This window comes from Nomascus leucogenys, chromosome 19 (assembly GCF_006542625.1).
Source record: "Nomascus leucogenys isolate Asia chromosome 19, Asia_NLE_v1, whole genome shotgun sequence".
Taxonomy (NCBI): domain Eukaryota; kingdom Metazoa; phylum Chordata; class Mammalia; order Primates; family Hylobatidae; genus Nomascus; species Nomascus leucogenys.
The window spans coordinates 54,540,452-54,565,996 of record NC_044399.1 but is presented as its reverse complement, the minus strand read 5'-3'; the positions used below and the strand labels follow the sequence as shown (position 1 = coordinate 54,565,996).

At 44.9% G+C, this 25,545-nt stretch overlaps 1 protein-coding gene across 1 annotated transcript in view; it reads right to left on the bottom strand.

Annotated features, from left to right (window-relative positions):
• The window catches only part of NLRC4 (NLR family CARD domain containing 4), a 38,852-nt gene extending 25,553 nt beyond the window's left edge, over nt 1-13,299 (bottom strand). The window contains 4 exon segments of the mRNA XM_030799844.1: nt 5,537-6,581; nt 6,583-7,532; nt 8,345-8,605; nt 12,713-13,299. Of these exon segments, the coding sequence (XP_030655704.1) occupies nt 5,537-6,581; nt 6,583-7,532; nt 8,345-8,605; nt 12,713 (2,257 nt within the window). The 5' untranslated portion in view covers nt 12,714-13,299.
• Between the last annotated feature and the right edge of the window lie 12,246 nt (nt 13,300-25,545).

Below are 25,545 nucleotides of genomic sequence, written 5' to 3'. Positions count from 1 at the left end.
GAAGAAGGAGGAGGAGGAGGAGAGGGAGAGAGGGGGAGGGGGAAGGAGAGGGGAAGGGAGAGGAAGAAGGAGGAGGAGGAGGAAGAGAAGTAGGAGGAGGAGGAAGAGGAGAAGGAGAAGGAGAAGAGAAAAAATTAGTGAGGTAGCGAGGTGTGGCACATGTCAGTGGTCCCAGCTACTTAGGAGGCTGAGCATTATGTAGAAAATGGGATTATAGGCCAGGCACGGTGGCTCACGCCAGTAATCCCAGCAATTTGGGTGGCTGAGGTGGGTGGATCACTTGAGGTCCAGAGTTCGAGGCCAGCCTGGTCAACATGGTGAAACCCCATCTCTATTAAAAAATACAAAAATTAGCCAGGCATGTTATTGGACGTCTGTAGTCCCAGCTACTCAGGAGGCTGAGGTAAGAGAACACTTGAACCTGGGAGGCAGAGGTTGCAGTAAGCCGAGATCACGCCACTGCACTCCAGCCTGGGCAACAGAGTGAGACTCCTTCTCAAAAACAAACAAACAAACAAACAAAAAAGCCAGATGAAGAGAGGTCATTATGGCAAGTGAAATAAGCCAGGCACAGAAAGACAGACATCACATGTTCTCACTTAATTTGTAGGATCTAAAAATCAAAACAATTGAACTCACGGAGAGAGAGTAGAAGGATGGTTACCAAAGGCTGGGAAGGGTAGTAGGAAGGAGGTGGAAATGGTTAATGGATACAAAAAAATACTTAGAAGGGATAAATAAGATCTAGTATTTGATAGCACAACATAGTGTCTAAGTCAAAATAAGTTAATTGTATATTTAAAATAACTAACAGTACAATTGGATTGTTCATAACACAAAACATAAATGCTTGAAGGGATGGATACCCCATTTTCCATGATGTGATTATTACACATTGCATGCCTGGATCAAAGCATCTTATGTACCCCATAAATATATATACCTACTATGTATCCACAAAAATGAAAAATGAAAAAATTAACCTTATAGGGTTAAGACATCTAAATGAGTTCATACACGATATTCACTTCAATAATACCTGTATGTGTTCAATAATGTTGGCTATGGTTATGTATACCTTTAAAAAATCAACAGGTTGGGGCCAGGTGTGGTGGCTCACACCTGTAATCCCAGCACTTTGGGAGGCCGAGGCAGGTGGATCACCTGAGGTTGGGAGTTTGAAACCAGCCTGGCCAACATGGTGAAACCCCTTCTGTACTAAAAATACAAAAATTAGCCAGGTGTGGTGGCGCACGCCTGTAATCCCAGCTACTTGGGATTCTGAGGCAGGAGACTTGCTTGAATCCAGGAGGCGGAGGTTGCAGTGAGCCAAGATTGTGCCACTGTACTCCAGCCTGGGGGACAGAGTGAGACCCTGTCTCAAAAAAAATAATAATTAAATAAAGTAAATAATTTTTTTAAATGGCAAACATTAAAAAAGAATTCTAAACACCATGTAGGCCAAATTCAGCACATAGGTGATCACTTTACAAGATCAGTATAAAAGAATAGTTGTCATGAGTAGATGATGAGCTTCCTGACACAGAAGGTAGTCTAATACAGTCTTCATGACATCCAGAATCTTACAGAAGGGATTCCCGCATTAGGGAGGAGGTTTCAAAGATTATCTACAAAAAATTCTAGAATCTTAAAATGATAGAAAGTTTCTCTGTAGGGTGACAAGCAAGGCAGAGCTGGGTGGGAAATTGCTTGTGTTTGAAAACTAACCCCAGACTGCTACAGTTAAGTACAGCAAGGTTCCTGCTTCCCATAGCTTCACAGCACATAGCAGTTCCTGCTCTGGGCAACCAGGCTGGTCTACACAGGTAGGGCAGATATTCTCCTTTAGTGTTATTTAGAATTTGGGGAAGTATCCCCTTTACCCAGAAAGATTGCCCTCACATATCTGTGTCTGAAGTCTAAAATCTGAAACTTCATCGTGTTAGACAATATTCCCCAAATCTTCTGCCATTCATTCTTCTTTTTCTTGTCTTTTTGGAGATAGGGTCTTGCTCTGTTGCCCAGGCACGGGTATGATCATATCTTACTGCAGCCTGAAAATTCCTGGGCTCCAGTGATCCTCCCACCTCAGCCTCTAGAGTATCTGGGATTACAGGCATGCACCATCACGCCCAGATGATTAATTTTTGTTGGAGACAGGGTCTTCCTATTGTGCCCAGGCTGATCTCAAGTAATCCTCCTGCCTTGGCCTCCCAAAGTGTTGGAATTACAGGTGTGAGTCACCTGGCCTGGCCCCAACCAAGTAAACAACAGTTAGGGTGGGAATGGAGCTGAGTATCTTCTACAATTTCCCAGATGAGAATCTTGTAACACAATTAGCTCCTAGCTCCTGCAGGTGATTAATTTACAGGTTGGATTTCCTCCAAGACTTGAAGTAGGGCAGGGTGCCACTTGGCAGGGAAGGACTGGGTATTGGGTAGAGATGGGGGTGCTTGCAGGAGAAGGATTTGCTGAAGACAAGCTTAACCTGCATGTATATATATATTTTTTTTTAATTTTTTTTTTTGAGACAGAGTTTCACTCTTGTTGCCCAGGCTGGAGTGCAATGGCATGATCTTGGCCCACCGCAACCTCCACCTTCCAGGTTCAAGTGATTCTCCTGCCTCAGCCTCCCGAGTAGCTGGGAATACAGGCATGAGCCACCACGCCTGGCTAATTTTGTATTTTTAGTAGAGATGGGGTTTCTCCATGTTGGTCAGGCTGGTCTCAAACTCCCGACCTCAGGTGATCCACCTGCCTCAGCCTCCCAATACATTTTTTAATAAAAATGTTTTAAATATATTTATATTTTTAATAAAAATAGTTTGAATATATTTAAACACATACATATATGTATATATGCATGTATGTGTATATATATCTTTCCAATCAGACTACAGCTCTGGGAATCTTCCCTATGGCTCCCAATCTAACAGCTTTCCCCCAACATAGACCTCTCTCCACAGCCCTTCTACCTTCCTTTCAAGTCCTGACACCTGGTAGAAACTACTAGAAAATTTATTTATTTATTTATATTTTTATTTTTATTTTTATTTTTTTTTGAGATGGAGTCTTGCTCTGTAGCCCAGGCTGGAGTACAGTGGCGCAATCTCGGCTCACTGAAAGTTCTGCCTCCCGGGTTCAGGCCATTCTCCTGCCTCAGCCTCCCGAGTAGCTGGGACTACAGGTGCCCGCCACCACGCCCAGCTCATTTTTTGTACTTTTAGTAGAAACGGAGTTTCACCATGTTAGCCAGGATGGTCTCGATCTCCTGACCTCATGATCCGCCCACCTCGGCCTCCCAGAGTGCTAGGATTACAGGCGTGAGCCACCACGCCCGGCGAAAATTTAAAACAAAACTAATAAAAATGAAATCATGTCTTTAGCAGCAACATTGATGGAACTGGAGGCCATTATCTTAAGTGAAATAACTCAGAAACGGAAAATCAAATACCATATATACTCACTTACAAGTGGGAGCTAAATAATGTGTACACATGGAGATAGAAAGCAGAATAGACCTGGAGACTTGGAAAGGTGGGAGGGTGACAGGGAGGCAAGGGATGAGAAATAATCTGATAACGGTGGTTACTAATTGATAACGGTGGTTACACTAAAAGCTCAGATTTCACCACCACGAAATATATCGATATAACAAAACTGCACTTGTACCCCCATATCTATAAAAATAAATAATAAATAAAGCAAAACTATATGATATCTAACATTTTCACAGTATTCCTGGCTAATATTTCCAGCAGGCTTGATTATAGCCGTAAACTAAAAATCCTAAGCCCCCCACCAACTGAATGCATCCCCTCTGGGCTAAGGGGACCCCAGAAAAAAACCTTAAACTCAGTTCCTGGCCATGACAGGATGGGAGGTCAAACACATATCATTATACTCCCTCTCTTGTATGGTTTGAACACAACTCGTCAACATTACTGTTAACATAGAGATCATAAGACTAACAGGGCTGGGCACGGTGGCTCACGCTTGTAATCCCAGCACTTTGGGAGGCCGAGGCGGGTGGATCACGAGGTCAGGAGATCGAGACCACGGTGAAACCCCGTCTCTACTAAAAATACAAAAAAATTAGCCGGGCGTGGTGGCGGGCGCCTGTAGTCCCAGCTACTCGGAGAGGCTGAGGCAGGAGAATGGCGTGAACCCGGGAGGCGGAGCTTGCAGTGAGCCGAGATTGCGCCACTGCACTCCAGCCTGGGCGACAGAGCGAGACTCCGTCTCAAAAAAAAAAAAAGACTAACAGAACAGACTTTTTGTGGCAATAAATTACCAAGTTATAAAGAGGACATAAGACCATGCCAGGCAAAGGCTAAGTCATGCAGCTTTACACTTAAAGAATAAACTGTCCTAGGCTGGGCATGGTGGCTCACGCCTGTAATCCCAATAGTTTGGAAGGTGGAGGCAGTAGAATTGCTTGATCCCAGGAGTTCAAGACCAGCCTGGGCAACATAGTGAGTCCTCATCTCTCCAAAAAAAAATCAAACAATGAGGATCAACTGAGCCCAGGAGGTTGAGGCTGCAATGAGCTGTGATCGCACCACTGCACTCCCACCTGGGTGACAGAGCAAGACCCTACCTCGAAAAATAAAAAAAAATTTTAAAAAGAATAAAGTGTGTCGTAACTGCCACAGATTTTTCTTCTTTGGTAGCTAAACAAGCATTGGTTTCAAGATAAGCAATATTGATAGTTGTGAATATTAAACAATTCGCAACTCATCTAGCTCACAAATGCTAACAATCCCTGTTCCATCTGCCATAACTACAGCTTTGATTGGAGAAGAGAGTGATTTCAGTAACTTTCTCCTGATCAGAGGACCACCAACCACAGACTGGTTCTGGCTGGTTTACAGAGGTTGCGTACCTGCTTACCTTTGTGTTCTGAAAAGAACTTCTCAAGTATAGGCCTAATTGTAATACATTTAAATCATTTAAAGGGGTGTACAATCTTTTGGTTTCCCTGGGCCACATTGGAAGAAGAATTGTCTTGGGCTACACATAAAATACACTAATGCTAATGATAGCTGATGAGCTAAAAAAAAAAAAAAAAAATTTTGCAAAAAAAACCTCATAATGTTTTCTAAAAGTTTATGAATTTGTGCTGGGCCACATTCAAAGCCGTCTTGGGCCACGTGCAGCCGCGGGCTGCAGGCTGGATAAGCTTGATTTAAATGCTAAATCTCCACCCCAAAGTGAACATGGGTTGTATGTTACATACATGTTTATTCAATATGCATGAGTCAAGAACACCTTCATGAATATTCATAGCTCCTCCTGTAATCTGTTGAATATGTATGTTTAGCCAACCCATTCAACATAAAGCGTCTACCCCAACCCTCCTTCGAGGTGCCTGTCTCTGTTCTTGGTTGGAGGCATGTTTCCCAGCCTGTGGGATGGCTACCTTGCAGGCTGTAACCCTTTAGAAGAAATAGAGTCTCCTCTCTCCTTTTCCAAATTTATACACTGTTATTTTTTTTTAAGTGAACATAGCACAAACCACTGATATTTACAATACCCGGCAGCCGTTGATTCTGTAGGTCGTGAATACTCAAGGTTTTCAGGTTTGTTACAGATGTGATGTGCCACTCATCTTCTATGGTGAGGGGACTGGCTTCCACCATGAGAGAATAAATGTTCTTACAGGTGCTGAGGACCAAACTGAGGCTTCCAGCCACACCGGCACATCTCTTTATTTGCAGCCTGAGGCTTGTGGCAGAGCTGAATATTTTCCCCAGATATTTGATATCTTGCTTATTCAACTTGCTGAAATCCCGGAGTGTGACCTCCAGAGTCCTGAATTCCTGCTTCCAGTTGAAGAACAAAGATACAGCCCTGCTGGGAATGTAGGTTTCTGGGGCCTCTTCCATGTGGATTCCGCCTGTGTCTTCTGCAGCCTTTTCCCATGAAGCCATAGCTCCGCCGTAAAAGTCCAGTTTAATGAAGTCCAGAGCACTTGCACAATTGGGCAAGTGTTCAAAGAAGTCAAATAAGTAATCGGGGATGTTCCCTGAGTTGATATATAAGCTTTTACCTTGAAAGAAAGCTTCAAATTCTTGGCTTAGGGCTGATTTGGATGTACTCTCTTGATATAAATGGATGCCACACTCTACAAAGGAATTGATGTTTATGGCTTTCAGAATTTCTTGCTCAGTGGTGTTTTTCACACTTTGCAAAGATTCCTGTCTCCAGAGAGGCCTCTTGGCGACGGAAAGCCCGAGAAGGCAGCCGTGTTGATACACTGCTGCGAGATGCTTCATAACAGCCCTGGTGGCTTCCACAGATGACCCACAGGTGTACCGGAGCAGGCTGCTGTAAGTGGATGTAATGTCCGAAATGGAAACCATTTTCTGCAAGTAACCGTTCCCCTTGGTCACCTCCTCTGGCTCACGAGACGTCAATAAACTGCTGAGTCTTCATCCTGCTGTGTACTCCTGGAATGACTTGTGGAAGAATTTATACTTTGGCTTGAACCTTTGAGCTGTATATTTACAGAGGAGCCCAGTTGTCAGCAGGACATCCTCATTCACACTGGACACATCCTCCAGTTCAAAATCAAACTTAATGGGAGAACACACCCTCCAGAGCTAGGTCTCCACAGTGGTCCAGGCTCCGAATGAAGTCACTTGCAGCCACACCTTTATGTTTGTGTTTGTTTTTCTGTATCAACAGATCATAGAAGGTATGGAACAGCGTTGTTTGTGTGTGAGAGTGGAACTCACTTTCACCCATCTGGATTGCACAAGTGATGACCACAAAGAGAGAGGTCTTCATGAGATTCCTCAAGCACCTGGATTTCTGAATTTGGAGCAACAAGCCTTCAGCAAGCTCCTTGATCAGCAATTCTCGGATGAGAGCCTGGGCGCTGTCTTCTGTCATATCCCCCACCTCAGCAGTCAGGGCACCAAACTGCCGTATGTGCCTCAGGCATTCAGTGGTGGTGGTGACGATGACCATGTTCTTGAAGCGGTGGTTTTCCTTTATCAGGGCTTCGATTTCTGGGCAGTTCTGGGACTTGAATTCATTGTAGCCATCAAGAAGGAAAAGAACCCTCTGCCGTAGCTTCAGCAGCATGGCCATGAATGTCTGCTTCCTGATTGTGCCAGGTATATCCAGGAGTTGATCACAGAGGGTTTCAAAAAGTCCACCCTGGGCCCTGCTGAGACGGAGGAAGAAGACGAATTTGAACTTGGTCAGAGCCTTGCATTTTCCAGAGCCCCAGAGCATGGCAATTCGCTGCAGCAGAGTGGACTTCCCTTTGCCAGATTCCCCTTCAATGATGCAGGGGCTCTGAAGAGCCGGCAGGAGGCCATTCAGGGTCAGCTGCTCCACGCGGTGATGGTGTTGGTCCTTCCTCCACAGGACAGGTTCTGTGAAGGTGCTTTTCAAGTTAAAAATAATGTCAATATCTTCACCAAGGGGATAGAAGTTCAGAAAAGATGGGGTATGGTACAAGTCCTTTAAATCCTGAGCCAAATCGTCCAAGTCTCCTTCTGATATCTGATGAAAAAGACCTATTAGAGAAGAGGTGATGTTAAAGAGGACCCAATTCTGTGTCTCCTCAAAACCTAGAGTTCAGGAGGATGAACGGGGGGGTGAGGCTGAGAATCTGCCATTGGTGAATGTAAGATTCTTTCCCAGTTCTGAGCTGGCACAAAGGGTTCTGTCTGCTCCTCCTTTCCCCGGCATCCTTTACCCCACTCCCCTTTTTGCTTTCTGTTTCCTCCTTTCCACAACCAAATCTTATAGCAGCTGGTTGGAAAAGGGAGGAGCTTGTGTTTGGGTTAGGGAAAGTAAAGAATTTGGCAGAGAAAGATGGTTAGGGATAACTGTCAGCATATTAGGCCTTCACTCTGAGTAAAATCTGTCATGACCTTATTTACTAATTAAAAAAAACAATATTTTATGAAACATAGAATCATGGTCCTCTGTCAGTCAGGCTGTCTTTACCAGGAGGCCTGGACATGGAGTAGGTAGTCAGCTGGGCCTCTCTCTCATAGGTAGATCTCATCCAACCAGGGAATGCTGAGAACCATCGCTGCATTGGCAGCTTAACTAGTGCACTTATTGTCCAGTTTTATCTTGCAGTGAGACTATACTCAATCATTTATTCCCTGGCCCTGGGGTTATTTGTTTGGCTTCACCATCAATTGATCTACTATGAGTTTTTCCTGAAATCATCTAAGCTTTTCCTTAGCAGGAATCAGAGGCCACTGCCAGGTGATATGAAGAGAAGGAAAAGCAGAGGCTCTGCCATGGGGATGATGGATCTTTGTTATGGTCTATTCTACTTGCAGAAATAGATGCAAAACTAACTGATACTTACTTTGTCCATTCAAGTCCTGAAATAGAGGATAGTTCCACTCCTCAAGGGATTTGAGAAAGAGGTTACAGGCCTCTGAACCCTTTTTCAAAATCATGTGAATGATCCCTCTAGTAGCATCCTGTTCCACCTTCTCGCAGCAAATGATGTTTACTTCTTCGCAATACAGAACATTCCATACAAATAGGTCATCTGTAATTTGCTTTATAACAGTCATTCCCATTCTTTGAATAAGGGCTCGGCTATTGTCCTTTATGAAATTCACTGAGGAGATGGAGAGAAATATACATATTTATTTGCTTATATAAAATGTGCATATCAGCATCTGTCTCCAGAGCATTAGGGCCATGCATTTTTTTCCTATGGGCATCTCCTGAGTTATGGAGATGCCAAATGCCTGAATTCCAGACCTACAAGAAATGCTCTGCAAAGCATTTCTTTTTTCTGAGATGGAGTCTTGCTCTGTCACCCAGGCTGGAGTGCAGTGACGCGATCTCGGCTCACTGCAAGCTCCACCTCCTGGGTTCAAGCAATTCTCCTGCCTCAGCCTCCTGAGTAGCTGGGATTACAGGCACGCACCACCATGCCCAGCTTATTTTTGTATTATTTTCAGAGACGAGTTTCACCATTTTGGTCAGACTGGTCTCGAACTCCTGACCTTGTGATCCACCTGCCTCGGCCTCCCAAAATGCTGGGATTATAGGCATGAGCCACCGTGCCCGGCCTCTGCAAAGCATTTCTAACCCCAGAGTTATTGATGAGCAAGATGGTTTTGCTTTGGTGAAGAAGTAAGGTGAGTTATCTTGTCCCTCTGATATAAAACAGTCCCCAGTGAGGTCGTAGTGGTAAGACCGTTGGCTTTAGAATAATGGCACTGGCCTAGGATCTGCCACTTGCTACCATCTGTGTGACCTTGGCAAGTCACTAAGCCTCTTTGAGTCTATTTCAATTATGTGCTGCTGGCCGGGCGCAGTGGCTCACACCTGTATTCCCAGCACTTTGGGAGGCCGAGGCAGGTGGATCACCAGAGGTCGGGAGTTTGAGACCAGCCTGACCAACATGGAGAAACCCTGTCTCTACTAAAAGTGCAAAATTAGCCTGGTGTGGTGGTGCATGCCTATAGTCTCAGCTACTCAGGAGGCTGAGGCAGGAGAATCGCTTGAACCTGGGAGGTGGAGGTTGCAGTGAGCCGAGATGGTGGCATTGCACTCCAGCCTGGACAATGAGAGCAAAACACTCCGTCTCAAAAAAAAAAAAAAAAAGGATGTGCTGCTAAATGGTTTCAGAAACTGGCCCTCTGGGAGTAAAGGCCCTAATCTGTAGCATTCACCAATCCCCGTGGTATAAATATTCCTACCATGGCCTATTTCAAGCTAACAGCTTATGTTAACTCGCTAACAAAAATACTGAAAATTCAATAATCAGGTTTCACATCACAGTAAGAACCAGCTCCAGCACACTGGGGATTCCTCATCCGTACAATGGTGTCAAGAACAGTATTTAACTTAGGAAGTTGTTACAATAATTCATGTATAGTATCTCATACGAAGTAATAACTCAATATATGTTAGCTACTATTTTTATAGTAGCTCAATATATGTTCGTTCAATATATGTTAGCCTTTATTCAGGTGTCACCGGACAAAGGAAGAGCACATTGTATCTCCCACACACTTAGGTCTTTTCTGAAGAGTAGCACATCAAAACATTGGTTTTTATCCAATGTAAGCTCTCTCGCCTGGTGTTGAGGGTAGCTGTGTCCTTTTTGTGTCTGACTTTGCAAGATCTAATTCTGAAATGCAGACCACACCGTACCCAGGCACTGTACCTACGCTATGTTTGTGACAGCTCGGAGAAATGTCTTCCTGGTTTTTAACTCTCAGACACCATCTGCACTAGATTTCTTCCTGGGCTAGGCCGCTCCTGGTTTTTTTTGTTTGTTTTTTTTTTTGTTTTAGATGAAGTTTTGCTCTTGCTGCCCAGGCTGGAGTGCAATGACGCAATCTCAGCTCACCACAACCTCTGCCTCCCAGGTTCAAGTGATTCTCCTGCCTCAGCCTCCCAAGTAGCTGGGATTACAGGCATGTGCCACCGCACCCAGCTAATTTTGTATTTTTATTTTATTTATTTATTTTTTGAGACGGAATTTCACTCTGTCACCCAGGCTGGAGTGCAGTGGCACGATCTCGGCTCACTGCAACCTCCACCTTCCGGGTTCAAATGATTCTCCTTCCTCAGCCTCCTGAGTAGCTGGGACTACAGGCGCCTGCCACTGCGCCCGGCTAATTTTTTATATTTTTAGTAGAGATGGAGTTTCACCATCTTGGCCAGGCTGGTCTTGAACTCCTGACCTCGTGATCCACCCGCCTTGGCCTCCCAAAGTGCTGGGATTACAGGCATGAGCCACTGCGCCCAGCCTTATATTTTTAGTAGAGATGAGAGTTCTCTATGTTGGTCAGGCTGGTCTCGAACTCCCGACCTCAGGTAATCTGCCCGTCTCAGCCTCCCAAAGTGTAGGATTACAGGCGTGAGCCACCGCACCTGGCTGCTCCTGTCTTTCAAACCTGTGTTGACTGAACAGAGAGGGAATGCACTCCTCTCAAAGACCCCAGAACCTCTCTGGCCTGAAATGCACCATCAATCACTCCAAGCACCAGGACCCCACCCCAGCTGTCGTTTCTCACCATTGCAGAGCTCTACTGCTGACCTCAGCCGGAATATTCCCTGTCTACATGTCCTGAAAGAGAGTCCCATCTCTCTCCTTCTGGGGTCTCATCTGTTCTCTAGCTTCCACATCATCCCTATGGAAGTAACCTCTAAGTCTGTGTCCCGTTGTGATCTTCAGTTTAGAGCTAAAGAAATACAGCCTTAGCCGGGCACGGTGGCTCACGCCTGTAATCCCAGCACTTTGGAAGGCTGAGGTGGGCGGATTATCTGAGGTCGGGAGTTCAAGACTAGCCTGACCAACATGGAGAAACTCTGTCTCTACTAAAAATACAAAATTAGCGAGGCGTGGTGGCGCACGCCTGTAATCCCAGCTACTTGGGAGGCTGAGGCAGGTGAATCACTTCAACCTGGGAGGCAGAGGTTGCGGTGAGCCCAGATCGCGCCATTGCACTCCAGCCTGGGCAACAGGAGCAAAACTCAGTCTCGGAAAAAAAAAAAAAAAAGCAATACAGCCTCAGAAAGGCTTAGAGACCCACACACACAAGTTCACAGCCTAGCCTTCCTAAGACTACCTTTCTTCACCTGTAAAATGAAGACACGTTATTTAAAAGACTCATGATATTGAATAAGTCACATAACTCTCATACACAAAAATGTCTTAAAATTGGAAAAGTGGCTAGGTGCGGTGGCTCACGCCTGTAATCCAGCACTTTGGGAGGCTGAGGCGGGTGGATCACGAGGTCAGGAGATGGAGACCATCCTGGCTAATATGGTGAAACCTCATCTCTACTAAAAATACAAAAAATTAGCTGGGCATGGTGGCACACGCCTGTGGTCCCAGCTACTCAGGAGGCTGAGGCAGAAGCATCGCTTGAACCCAGGAGGTGGAGGTTGCAGTGAGCCAAGATCATACCACTGCACTCCAGCCTGGGCTACACAGCAAGACTCCGTCTCACAAAAAAAATTAAAAATAAATATATATATATAAACAGTAAGATATTATTTTACTGTTATATCTCCTTGTATGTAGACCATCATACTCCTTCCTTATCAAGTAATTAGGTGGAAAAAATGCTGCTCATTTATTCATTATTCATTCTTTTCAGAATATCTCTTTATCTAGACCAATGCTTTTCAATAGAACTTTCTGTGATAATGAACATGTTCTATATCTGCATTATACAATATGGTAGTCATTAGACACATGTGACTACTGAGTACTTGAAATCTGGCTACAGTGACTTTGCAACTGAAGTTTACATTTTATTTTATTTTATTTAAATTCATCTTTAAATAGCTACAGAGGGCTAGTGGCTACTATTAATATACTAGATAGCTCAGGTCTACACCCAGTCGTTAAAGTGGAAAGAGCTACATTTTTGTTGCCACTTAGATCTACACCATGTTTCTTCACAATGAGCTTGACGTGTAGCTCTCTGCTGTCTGGCTGAACAGGTGATGAGAACTAACAGTTTAAAACATACACCTGGTCACTCTTTGTGTAAGTCCTATCCTATCTGTGGTTCTGCCTTTTATCACAAGTTACCATGTTTGTAACTGAATTCCTAAAACAACAGAAGAATATTTGTTGGTAATTCCACACATGACTGGTCAGAGGAAGCCATGAACTGATTTTCCATTTAACATCACCAGTATTTGGTAGCAGACTGTATAACCAGGCAGATGTTATTTCTCATATACTTACTTGTTCTGAATGAAAGCTTCCCACCTTTCTATAACTCAATAGAAAATATTATTTCCAAATGGACAGATCAAAGGTGATCCCAATATTGTCCTCTTTTTTCTGTAAAACTACTCTTCATTCTGTAAAGCAAACAAAACAGAACCAGAGACTATCAGGTGGAGGGGCTGGTGCAATTATCTAGGTAATGCCCCGCTTTTCATAGATGAGAAAATGGTGACCCAAACCAGATAAAAACTTGCTCAAAGCCCCTGGCTATTCATGGCCAAGCCCTAAAGAGAACCCAGGTGTTTGGACTCCTGGCCTAGAGCTCTAAACTATGTTCAACTGGAACTCTGCCCTTCTCTTCAAAGGTTCTTCTCATTTCTGCTGTTCAGAGCCAAGAAGGCAACTTGGAATTAAATGCCAAAAGACGGTATAAGTGTCAACATGAATGGTGCAGAGGTTACGTTCTCTCCAGTATTTCCAGGAAAGAGTATATGGACTGGAATCATCCAGGGAGGAAGTTTTCATGGAGGAGAGAGCACATGAACCAGGTCTTAAAGGATAAGTACGGCCAGGCGCGGTGGCTAACGCCTGTAATCCCAACACTTTGGGAGGCTGAGGCAGGCGGATCACCTGAGGTAAGGAGCTCGAGACCAGCCTGACCAACATGGGTGAATCCCCGTCTCTATTAAAAATACAAAAATTGGCTCACGCTTGTAATCCCAGCACTTTGGGAGGCCGAGGTGGGCGGATCACGAGGTCAGGAGATCGAGACCACGGTGAAACCCCGTCTCTACTAAAAATACAAAAAAAATTAGCCCAGCGTGGTGGTGGGCGCCTGTAGTCCCAGCTAGTCGGAGAGGCTAAGGCAGGAGAATGGCGTGAACCCGGGAGGCGGAGCTTGCAGTGAGCCGAGATTGCGCCACTGCACTCCAGCCTGGGCGACAGAGCGAGACTCCGTCTCAAAAAAAAAAAAAAAAAAAAAAAATACAAAAATTAGCGGGGCGTGGTGGCACACACCTGTAGTCCCAGCTATTCGGGAGGCTGAGGCAGGAGAATCACTTGAGCCCGGGAGACGGAGGTTGCATCGAGCCGAGATCGCGCCACTACACCCCAGCCTGGCAGACAGAGTGAGACTCTGCCTCAAAAAGAAAAAAAAAAGGATAAGTAAAATGAAGCCAGGTAGTTGGGCTGGGGTGGAGGTGGAGGGGAGGATGTAAAACGCCTTGCAAATGAGAGGATGGGATCAGGGAGTATGGAAAGGGGAAAAGTTCTCTTGTTCCCTCGCAGGGCGTGCGATGGGGGTGTGGCTCGCTTCTTCAGTGCCCGCTGCTCAGACCTCTAGGGGAGCATAGAGATGGGCGGGCTGTGGGGTTCCAATCCCGCTGCAGTGTCTAGTGATGAATGTTTACAGCTCCTGAAGCCCCAGTGGGTGTGTGTTACAGGGTGCTCTTTTAGTTTAGCTGTCCGTAGGCGGCTTGTATTAGCTCAGTGAGACCCCAGCCTTACTGCAAGGACAGAGGGATTTCTGTATTCCAAGGTTCTTGCCTTGGGGTTCTTGCCTTGGTGTACCGGAGGAATTGGATCACACGTGGTCTTGGAGAATGAGCGCAAGGTTTTATTGAGTGGAAGAAGCTCTCAGCAGATGGGGTAGCCAGAAGGGAGATGGTTTTTCCCCGGAGACAGACCGCCAACTCTTCTCCAACCCTCCACGCCAAACTCCGCGTAGTTCCTCTGGTGGATGGCCTACTGGCGTGCCAGTGTCTGTTGTGTGCTCTTCCGCCAGCATTCTCCCTTCAACGTCTTCTCGACGTCCAGCTGCTTGTATCTTCTTCCGCCGATGTGTTCCTCTCGATGTCCAGCCGCTTGTGTGTCTGCCTGCAAGGGACTCTGGGATTTTTATACGCACAGGATGACGGTGTGGCAGGCCAGGGTGGTCTTGGGAAATGCAACATTTGGGCGCCAAAGCAGGAGCGCCTGTCCTCACCTAGGTCCGTGGGCACAGGCCTGGGGGTGGAGCCCTTGCCAGGGACCCGCCCTTCTCTTCCCAGCACTTCCCTGCCCCCTTTCCCTATCAATATGAGTAATTGAGGAGACAGAAAAAAGGAGTTATGCTTCCAGGGTACAAAGGGGAAAAGCTATGGAAAGATTGTATGCCAAGATGAGGCATTTGTTCTTTATCCTATGAGCAACTGGGAGAGATTATGGTATGAAGAGCATGTTTAAAGTGATGTTTTAAGATAAGAAACGGATTTCAATTTTTTAAGATAAGAAACGGTATGGTCCTGTCATTCATCCTCCTAGCTGCTTTGAAAAGCAACTTCCTTTCTCCCTTTCCCCTCCACACACTCTGAAAAGCAGGGGCCCAGAAGCCTCTGAGACTGCTCTGTGTGCATTCCCAAACCAAGTTAGATGATCTACCCCGGCTCCTCATGCACACATACACGACCCCCTGCATCAGGATGAAGATGCAAAGTCTGAATTAAAGACAGCATGAGAGGGCAGACAGGAAGTGGGGAAGAGAACTAGAATCACTGGGTGGAGAGAAACAAAATGGGAGCTATGTGAGTGTGATTGCAGTATGTGAATGGAGTTGGCTTGGGAACTCATGTGAATGGAGTTGGCATGGGAACTCATGTTATCCTAACATTAAAACTCTTTTTTTGAGACAGGGTCTCACTCTGTCACCCAGGCTGGAGTGCAGTGGCCTGATCATGGCTGATGGCATCCTTAACCTTCTGGGCTCAGGTGATCCTCCCACCTCAGCCTCCTGAGTAACTGGGACCACAGGTGTGTGCCACCATGCCTGGCTAATTTTTTTTTTTTTTTAGAGACAGTTTTGCCATGTTGCCCAGGCTGGTCTCAAACTCCTGGGCTAAAGTGATCTGCCTGCCGGCCAGGCGCGGTGGCTCACGCCTATAATCCCAGCACTTTGGGAGGCCGAGGCGGGTGGATCACGAGGTCAGGAGATCGAGACCATCCTGGCTAACAAGGTGAAACCCTATCTCTACTAAAAAAACAAAAAATTAGCCGGGCACGGTGGCGGGCGCCTGTAGTCCCAGCTACTCGGGAGGCTGAGGCAGGAGAATGGCGTGAACCCGGGAGACGGAGCTTGCAGTGAGCTGAGATGGCATCATTGCACTCCAGCCTGGGCGACAGAGCGAGACTCCGTCTCAAAAAAAAAAAAAAAGTGATCTGCCTGCCTCAGTCTCCCAAAATGCTGGGATCACAAGCATGAGCCACCGCATCTGGCCATTACCCTAACATTTTATTATGAACATTTTCAAACATAGAGAAAATCCATCCCTTTATTCATTTATCAATCTATTTTACTTATTTTCTTGCACATTCAATATAAGTTGCAGACGTTAGTACATTTCTATGTCCATATAATTAACTAGAATTCAATATTGGTTTATTATTCTTTCTTAGGAAAAATTCACCTACAGTGAAAGCAGAGATCTTAACTGTACTCTTTGATGAGCTGAAAAATGCTTCTACCTCAAACACCTATCAAGACAGAAAACATTGCCCTCTCCTTAGAAAGTATCCTGTGCCCCTTCTCAGTCAAATTCCATCTCCGCCACATCCTCAAAGGCAATTGCTATCCTGATTTTTTTAAACCATAAATTAGCCTGTTGAAGAACTTCACATAAATGGAATCATACAGTATGTGCTACTCCTTTCATTCCACACAATGCCTCTGTAAGTTACTCATGCTGTTGCTTGTAGTATAAGTAGTTTGTAACATTTCATTGCTTAGTAGTATTCTACTGTATAAAATACTAGAGTGTATTGGCCGGGCACGGTGGCTGATGCCTGTAATCCCAACACATTGGGAGGCTGAGGTGGGCGGATCACCTGAGGTCAGGAGTTCAAGACCAGCCTAGCCAACACAGTGAAACCCTGTCTCTACTAAAAATACAAAAATTACCCGGGCGTGGTGGCTCATGCCTGTAATCCCAGCTACTCGGGAGGCTGAGGCAGGAGAATCGCTTGAACCCAGGAAGCAGAGGTTGCAGTGAGCCGAGATCGTGCCACCACATTCCAGCCTGGACAACGACAAGAAAAAAGCAAAAAACTAGAATTTATTTATCTATTCTCCTATTGATGGATGTTTGGGTTGTTTTCAGTTTGGGGCTATCATAAATACAGAACAATGAATAATTTTGTACAAGGGGGTCCTTTCCCACAAAAACTTCTCTAAGAATAGCTTACTTTGACTCTAATCTTTCTAATTTCACAAGCTCTTTGAATAAGGATCTCCTCAGGTTAAACTAGGTGCTCACAGCCATGGCAAGTTTGCTGTGAATGTTTCTGTTGTGAGAGTGATAAGTAAGGGTAAGAAAGTCCTAGGTAAAGTTTCCTTTTTATAAAAAGCAGTACCTAAATCATTTCTTTTCTAATAAAAAGCAGCCTGAAAAATCAAGCTGCAAGTATAGATAAGCTAAAAGCTTGCATTGGTAAATGCCAGTAGCTGTGCCCATAGAAAAAAGCCACCTGGGGGCCAGGCATATTCAACATGGCGGATCCATCTTCCCTTTTCTTTTTCAACCATGTGTACAGTAGGAACAGACAACATAGCGCCGGCCAGATAGAGCATAATAAAACATAAGGGTGGAATGGCCGGCTCCTTCGTGCGCTATGCAAAGTCATACCTGTTCTGACCAATCTCTCCGGCCCTATGTATATCAGACACCACCTTCTCAAGTTCATCTCTATTTTTTTTTTTTTTTTTTTTTGAGACAGAGTCTCGCTCTGTCGCCCAGGCTGGAGTGCAGTGGCGCAATCTCGGCTCACTGCAAGCTCCGCCTCCCGGGTTCACGCCATTCTCCTGGCTCAGCCTCACCCAGTAGCTGGGACTACAGGCGCCCGCCACCGTGCCCGGCTAATTTTTTGTATTTTTAGTAGAGACGGGGTTTCACCGTGGTCTCGATCTCCTGACCTTGTGATTCGCCCGCCTCGGCCTCCCAAAGTGCTGGGATTACAAGCGTGAGCCACCGCGCCCGGCCTCAAGTTCATCTCTAAAACCCCATGCATTGGCTGGGCGCGGTGGCTCACGCTTGTACTCCCAGCACTCTGGGAGGCCGAGGCAGGCGGATCACGAGGTCAGGAGATCCAGACCATCCTGGCTAACACGGTGAAAACCCGTCTCTACTAAAAAATTCAAAAAATTAGCCAGGCGTGATGGCGGGCGCCTGTAGTCCCAGCTACTCGGGAGTCTGAGGCAGGAGAATGGCGTGAACCCGGGAGTCGGAGCTTGCAGTGAGCAGAGATCACGCCACTGCACTCCAGCCTGGGCGACAGAGTGAGGCTCCGTCTGAAAAAACAAAACAAAACAAACAACAACAGCAACAAAACCATGCATTTCACCACAAAACCACTCACTCAGGTTCCCCTCTCTCTCTGCAGGAGAGAGAGCTATTCTCTTTTCTCTTTCTTTCGCCTATTAAACCTCCACTTTTTTTTTTTTGTGATGGAGCCTCACTGTGTAGCCAGGCTGGAGTGCAATGGTGTGACCTCAGCTCACTACAACCTCTCCCGCCTGGGTTCAAGCGATTCTCCTGCCTCAGCCTCCTGGGTAGCTGGGATTACAGATGCATGCCTCCTTACCCAGCTGATTTTTGTATTTTTAGTAGAGATGGGGTTTCACCATGTTGGCCAGGATGGTCTCAATCTCCTGACCTCGTGATCTGCCCGCCTCAGCCTCCCAAAGTGCTGGGATTACAGGCGTGAGCCACCGTGCCCAGCCTAAACCTCCACTCTCAAACTCACTTCTTGTGTGTCTGTGTCCTGGATTCCTTTGGCGTGAGACAACGAACATCGGGTATTTACCCCAGACAATGATGCTGCTTCAAAAGCATATCTATTTTTAGAAAATAAAATTTCCCTTTTATGTTAAAACTGATTCATTAACAATATAAAAAAATTGTCATTGAAATTGGAGCAGCCAGGCGCGGTGGCTCATGCCTGTAATCCCAGCACTTTGGGAGGCCAAGGCAGGTGGATCACGAGGTCAAGAGATCAAAACCATCCTGGCCAACATGGTGAAACCCCGTCTCTACTAAAAATACAAGAATTAGCCAGGCGTGGTGGCAGGCGCCTGTACTCCCAGGTACTCGGTAGGCTGAGGCAGGAGAATCACTCGAACCCGGGAGGCGGAGGTTGCAGTGAGCCGAGATTGCACCACTGCACTCCAGCCTGGTGACAGAGCGAGACTCTGTGTCAAAAAAAAAAAAAAAAAAAAAAAGAAGGAAAAGAAATTGGGGCAGCTCAGGAGCTTAAGCAAGGGCACATTTTGGTGTCAGGATTGCGTTCAAACTACAGCTCTACCACTGACACACTAAGAGTCCTCAATCAAGGGGTAGTGAGTGGCACACAGGAAGGACTCAGTGAATGGCAGCAACTGTAGATTCTTCTCTCCCTTTCTACTTCCCCAAAAAGGGGTGGGTTTGGGAAGAATCAGACCATCCCTGACTGGGTCAAAGTTTAAGTGAGAGTAGAAAAAGAGGAAGAAGACAGAGGAAGGAGCTAAGACGTATAAAGTTTTTAATTGCTCTCAAGAGCAAAATCAACCCGTACGCTGAAGCTCATGTAATTTTTCTCAGTTACCCACTGGCATAAAGAACACGGCTGTGGACCAGGTGTGGTGGTTCATGCTTGTAATCCCAGCGCTTTGGGAGACCAAGGAGGGTGGATCACCTGAAGTCAGGAGTTTGAGACCAGCCTGACCAACATGGTGAAACCCCGTCTCTGCTAAAAATACAAGAAATTAGCCAGGTGTGGAGGTGCACACCTGTAAACCAAGCTACCTGGGAAGCTGGGACAGGAGAGTTGCTTGAACCCAGAGGTGGAGGTTTCAGTGAGCCAAGATAGCACCATTGCACTCCAGCCTGGGTGAAAGAGAGAGACTCCGTGTTAGAAAAAAAAAAAAAAAAGAATAGGACTGAGACCTGTGTACTCCCCTGGAATGTAGCTATGGCCCTGCAACCCCTCCCCGTAAGCTGTCCAGTGAATAACTGAATTGGGTAGAAGAAGTCCTTTCCCCACATTTGTACATTGGAAAATAATATATATAACATATATTATATATATATGTTATATATAATACATATATATTATATATGCATTATGTATAATATATATTATATCATACATATATTATATATGCATTATGTATAATATATATTATATATGTATAATATATATTATATTATACATATATTATATATGTATTATATATAATATATAATATATATTATATATGTATAATATATAATATATATTGTATATGTATAATATATAATATATATTGTATATGTATAATATATAATATATATTGTGTATGTATAATATATAATATATATTGTGTATGTATAATATATAATATATATTGTGTATGTATAATATATAATATATATTGTGTATGTATAATATATAATATATATTGTGTATGTATAATATATAATATATATTGTGTATGTATAATATATATGTATACATACACACACACACACACACACACACACACACAGAGATGGAGTATCACTCTGTCTCCCAAGCTGGAGTGCAGTGACATGATCTCGGCTCACTGCAACCTTCGCCTCCCAGGTTTAAGCAATTCTCCTGCCTCAGCCTCCTGAGTAGCTGGGACTACAGGTGCACGCCACTATGCCTGGCTAATTTTTTGTATTTTAGTAGAGACGGGGTTTCACCATGTTGCCCAGTCTGGTCATGAACTCCTGAGCTCAGGCAATCTGCCTGCCTCGGCCTCCCAAAGTGCTGGGATTACAGGCATGAGCCACCGTGCCTGGCTGGAAAATAATATTTAGTACTAATTCTAAAATTGGTATTTTCTTATAAATGGTTACATGAGCTCCTCAGAGAACTGAAGTTTCTCTAGACCCATATAACCCACGTCTATGGGGTCATTCCCACACCTCACAGATAAAATAAGGGAAAGAGTACATAGAATTAGGAGCAGACAGGAAGCACACAGAAATGGAAAATGTGTGTGGGCTTTGGCATTGCAGATCTGAATTCAAATCCTCACTCAGCACCTTATGAGGTAAGTATCCCTAGACATGTTACTTAGCCTTTCCGAATTTTGCTTTCCGAATCATGCATGATATCCACCTCCCTGGACTGTTGTGAAGATTAAACATGAAAGTAGTTGTGACAAATATGGTCAGTAGGTGTTATCTGTCTTCCTTTCTAGTAAAAAGGCTCTAGACTAGAATGTTCTTAGGTCTTTAATAGGCTTCGGCAATCTCACATGTTAATATTAGTGTTATGTGCTGAACTGGGCTTCCCCCAAATCCATATGTTGAAGCCCTGAACCTCGGAATGTGACTGTATTTGCAGACAGGGCCTTTAAAGGAAATTGGGACACACAAAGGGAGATATCAGGAATGTGCATACAGAGAGAAAAGGCCAAAGAGAGAGGCGTGGGGAGAAGCCAACCCTGCTGACAGCTTGATCTTGGACTTGCAGCCTCCAGAACTGTGAGAATATAAATTTCTGTTGTTTAAGTCACCCAGTCTGTGGTATTTTAAACACATTAATACGACTAATATTATAAAAGTGTGTGAACAGTTAAGAAGTGTGCTGACCAGGTTCTATCCTAGTTTTGTAGACAATTAGCAGTGTGACGTAGGGCAGGACATTTAACTCCTCTCTACCACATTTTCCACCTCTCAAAGCCAGGCTGCAAGGATCAACTGAGATAATGTATGTAAAGACCCTATCACGAAATAGGTGTCCCGTAAAGGGTGATTTCTTTCACTTCTGTCTCCAAATATCAGGTTTCTCATCAGTAACTTGGGAGATTGGATGGACTAAGTAGTCCACCTGGTTCCTTTCAGCTTTGATCATCTGTGATTCTAACAACAGTCTTAGCAACAAGAGTGAGTTTCCTGGCCGGGTGCGGTGGCTCACACCTGTAATCCCAGCACTTTGGGAGGCCAAGGTGGGCAGATCACGAGGTCAGGAGTCAAGACCAGTCTAGCCAACATGGGGAAAGCCTATCTCTACTAAAAATACAAAAATTAGCTGGGGCGCAGTGCCGGGCACCTGTAATCCCAGCTACTCGGGAGAATTGCTTGAACCCAGGAGGCAGAGGTTGCAGTGAGCCGAGATCACGCCACTGCACTCCAGCCTGGGTGACAGAGCAAGACTCCGTCTCAAAAAAAAAAAAAAAGGAGTGAGTTTCCTTTCTGTAATGCCAAAAAGTGTTTCCAAAGTCCTTTCCATCTCACAGTAGTCCAAGGGGTACATGTACCCCTTGAACCTGATGAAGCCCCAGCAGACCCGATTAACCACCCCTAAAGGTTTCTCGGCAGGCAAATCCAGCCAGGCATGCAAACCACACTCGTCAATGTTAAGGCTTTTGTACATCCCAGACACAAGCTTTAAATGAATGTAAACCCAAATTTTAATATTTGGGCCCCAGACCTTAAAAATCCCATCTCTACCCACAGTACCTGGCTGAGCAATCCAATTGCCCTCTTCTTGGGGGACCAAGACACGTTTTTAAAATAAAGTTTCTTTGTATTTGCTTTCTGTTTCAGTGAGGCCTCGAGTTCTTGTAGACCAGATACCTTCTTGTTCTGTGAGAGGACAATGTACAGAGAGGGGAACTGAACTGCTGAGCAGTTCCTTTTTTTTTTTTTCAAAGCACAATAAGAGTGGTTTAGACACAAGTACTACCAGTTCAGAAAGGGAAGATGGGTGTAGGCAGGAGTAGCCAGGGAAGAAGTAGGACTTCAGAGTAAAAGATGCAAGAGCTAGCAATTCCTTCAAGAAAGGAATTACTCATTTGTTTCCTGTTTGTTCACAACATATGAATTCTATTGCTGTTACTTATTGAGTTACTTGTTCTATACCTTAAAATGAAACAAAGTCTTTTGAACATCTGACATGTATTTTTTTTCTTTTTCTTTCTTTCTTTTTTTTTTTTTTTTTGAGACAGAGTCTTGTTCTGTCACCCAGGCTGGAGTGCAGTGGCACGATCTCAGCTCACTGCAACCTCTGCCTCCCAGGTTCAAGCGTTCTTCCTGCCTCAGTCCTCCCAGTAGCTAAGACTACAGGCGTGCACCACCATGCCCGGCTAATCTTTGTATTTTTAGTAGAGACAGGATTTCACCATGTTGGCCAGGCTGGTCTCGAACTCCTGACCTCAGGTAATCTGCCCACCTCAGCCTCCCCAAGTGCTGGGGTTACAGGCGTGAGCCACCACGCCCAGCCCCAACATGTATTTTTAATGCTTAACCGTGGGAGATAGAGCAGTAAATGAAATGAGCCAGCTTAGTTGTCTAAAGCACATTGCTACTGCATTCAAGGTCATGCTTACCCCTGTACCTTGAATCCCAGAGGACTTCCAGCAGATGTGTTCTCTCAGTCAGCAGGGCTCTGGGCAAGGTCACACAGGGCAAACAGATCACCAGTTTTGGTCCACTCCACCGATGACGCATGGGGACACCCTCCGGAGTATAAACAGCCAGGGGCTTGCACAGGCACACTCACATTGGATATTTCTGTTCACAGACTCCAGGAAGCCAGCTTATACTCAGCTGAGGACTGAAGAAATCTCTCTGCGCTTCTCTTGAGGATGACATTCTTGCATACTCTTTCCTCTGTCTTTGCACAAACTACCAGGAACTTGTCTTTATGTTACGTAACTTCTTATTTCAAAAAGAGCATTCTGACAGTAGCCTATCTGCCACAGAGGGATATCAAAGTTTCCCCCGCAAATAAATGTCTACATCCTGGGTTTTCTAAAGGGGCATCAGTGTCAGTGTTTCCCAACTTGTGAGGTGGGTTTCTCTGAAGTGAGATTGAGGGCTACACTATCAGCTAGATTTTTAAATTGTAATGAAGCTTACATATAAACATATGTTCAAGAGAAAAAACTGCAAAGACAGCCACCAAAATAGTAATGGTGCTTATTGCTGGGGAATACAATTATAGGCAATTTTAAATTTCTTTCTTTGGCTTATCTGTATATTCTATTTATTAACTAATTTATTTTTTATTTTATTTTATTTATTTATTTATTTATTTATTTATTTGAGACAGAGTCTTGTTCTGTTGCCCAGGCTGGAGTGGAGTGCAGTGGCTCCATCTTGGCTCACTGCAACCTCTGCCTCCCAGGCTCAAGCAATTATTGTGCCTCAGCCTCTCGAGTAGCTGGGATTTCAGGTGTGGGCCACCACCATGGCTAATTTTTTGTATTTTTAGTAGAGACAGGGTTTTGCTATGTTGGCCAAGCTGGTCTTGAGCTCTTGGTCTCCAGCGATCCACCCGTGTTGTCCTCCTAAAGTAATGGGATTACAGGCGGGAGCCACCATGCCCAGCCTGTATATTCTAATTCTTCATAGCAAACACCTATTACTTTTGTACTAATAAATGATGTAATATAGAATAAAAAGGGAAAATGTAGAAATATGAGTGTAGTAGGCTGAATAATGGCTACCCAAATATCCCAGATCCTAATCCCTGGGAACCGCAAATATTGTGTCTTTTCAGATGTGTTCCATTTAAGGCTCTGAAGTTGGGGAGAGAATTCTGGATGATCCAGGTGGGCCCTTAATAATGGTCCTTATCGGCCGGGCGCCGTGGCTCACGCCTGTAATCCCAGCACTTTGGGAGGCCGAGGCGGGCAGATCACGAGGTCAGGAGATCGAGACCATCCTGGCTAACACAGTGAAACCCCGTCTCTGCTAAAAATAAAAAAAAAAAATTAGCCGGGCATGGTGGCAGGTGCCTGCAGTCCCCGCTACTTGGGAGGCTGAGGCAGGAGAATGGCGTGAACCCGGGAAGCAGAGCTTGCAGTGAGCCGAGATTGCGCCACTGCACTCCAGCCTGGGTGACAGAGCGAGACTCCATCTCAAAAAATAATAATAATAATAATGATAATAATAATAATAATAATGGTCCTTATTAGAGAGAGCCAGAGGGAGATTTGAAACTGACAGGAGAAGTCAGTAAGACCATAAATGCAGAGATTCAAGTAATACGGCTACGAGCCAAAAGATGCCAGCGGCCACCTGCAGCTGGAAGAGGCATAAATGGATTCTCCCCTAAAGCTCCCAGAAGGAGTGTGGCCCTGCTGACACCTTGATTTCAGCCCCATGATACTGATGTTGGACCGGTCCTCAAAACTGTGAGAGAATAAATTTCTGTTGTTTTAAACCACCCAGTTTGTGATATTTTGTTACAGCAACCACAGTAGACTAATACAGTAGTATTTCATAGTAAAATAAGCAAAATTATATCCATATTCATTCAAGTACATCTTCCGGGCTGCCTCACCAGTTTCCTTTGAGAGTGGATTTGCAGTCAGGTGTTTTCAGGGCATTTCAAATAGGTAATTAACTAGTAACTTCGGCATCCTACGTTCCAACAGTTATGTCCCCTGCCCTTATGCTCTTCCTCCCAGTCTCTCCCAATGCTTATTATCCTGGGAGTGTGGTAAAGTGGAAATGCCCAGAGCTCTGGAGCCAAATAGACCTGAGTTCAAGTCTGGGATCCTCCCTGTGACTAATACAAGTCACTTTAGCTTCTTAGCAGTGCAATGATGGTTCCCCAAGTTGCCCCAGGGTTGTTGTGAATATCAGCTGAGATGCCATCTGTGAAGTACCACATGGCACTAACTATTCTGTGACTTTAAGCATATGTAGCTACTCATGCTTTTCACTCCCAGTTTAATGCGGAGGGAAGGAAAAAGTCACGATACTTTTCTTCCTAGAGGCCTGTAACTCATAACTCCAAAAATAATTATTCTGGAATTCTGTTAGTCTTCTGCTTACATATTTAGTGGCAGGGAAGTCACTGGGCCAAATCAGGCTGGC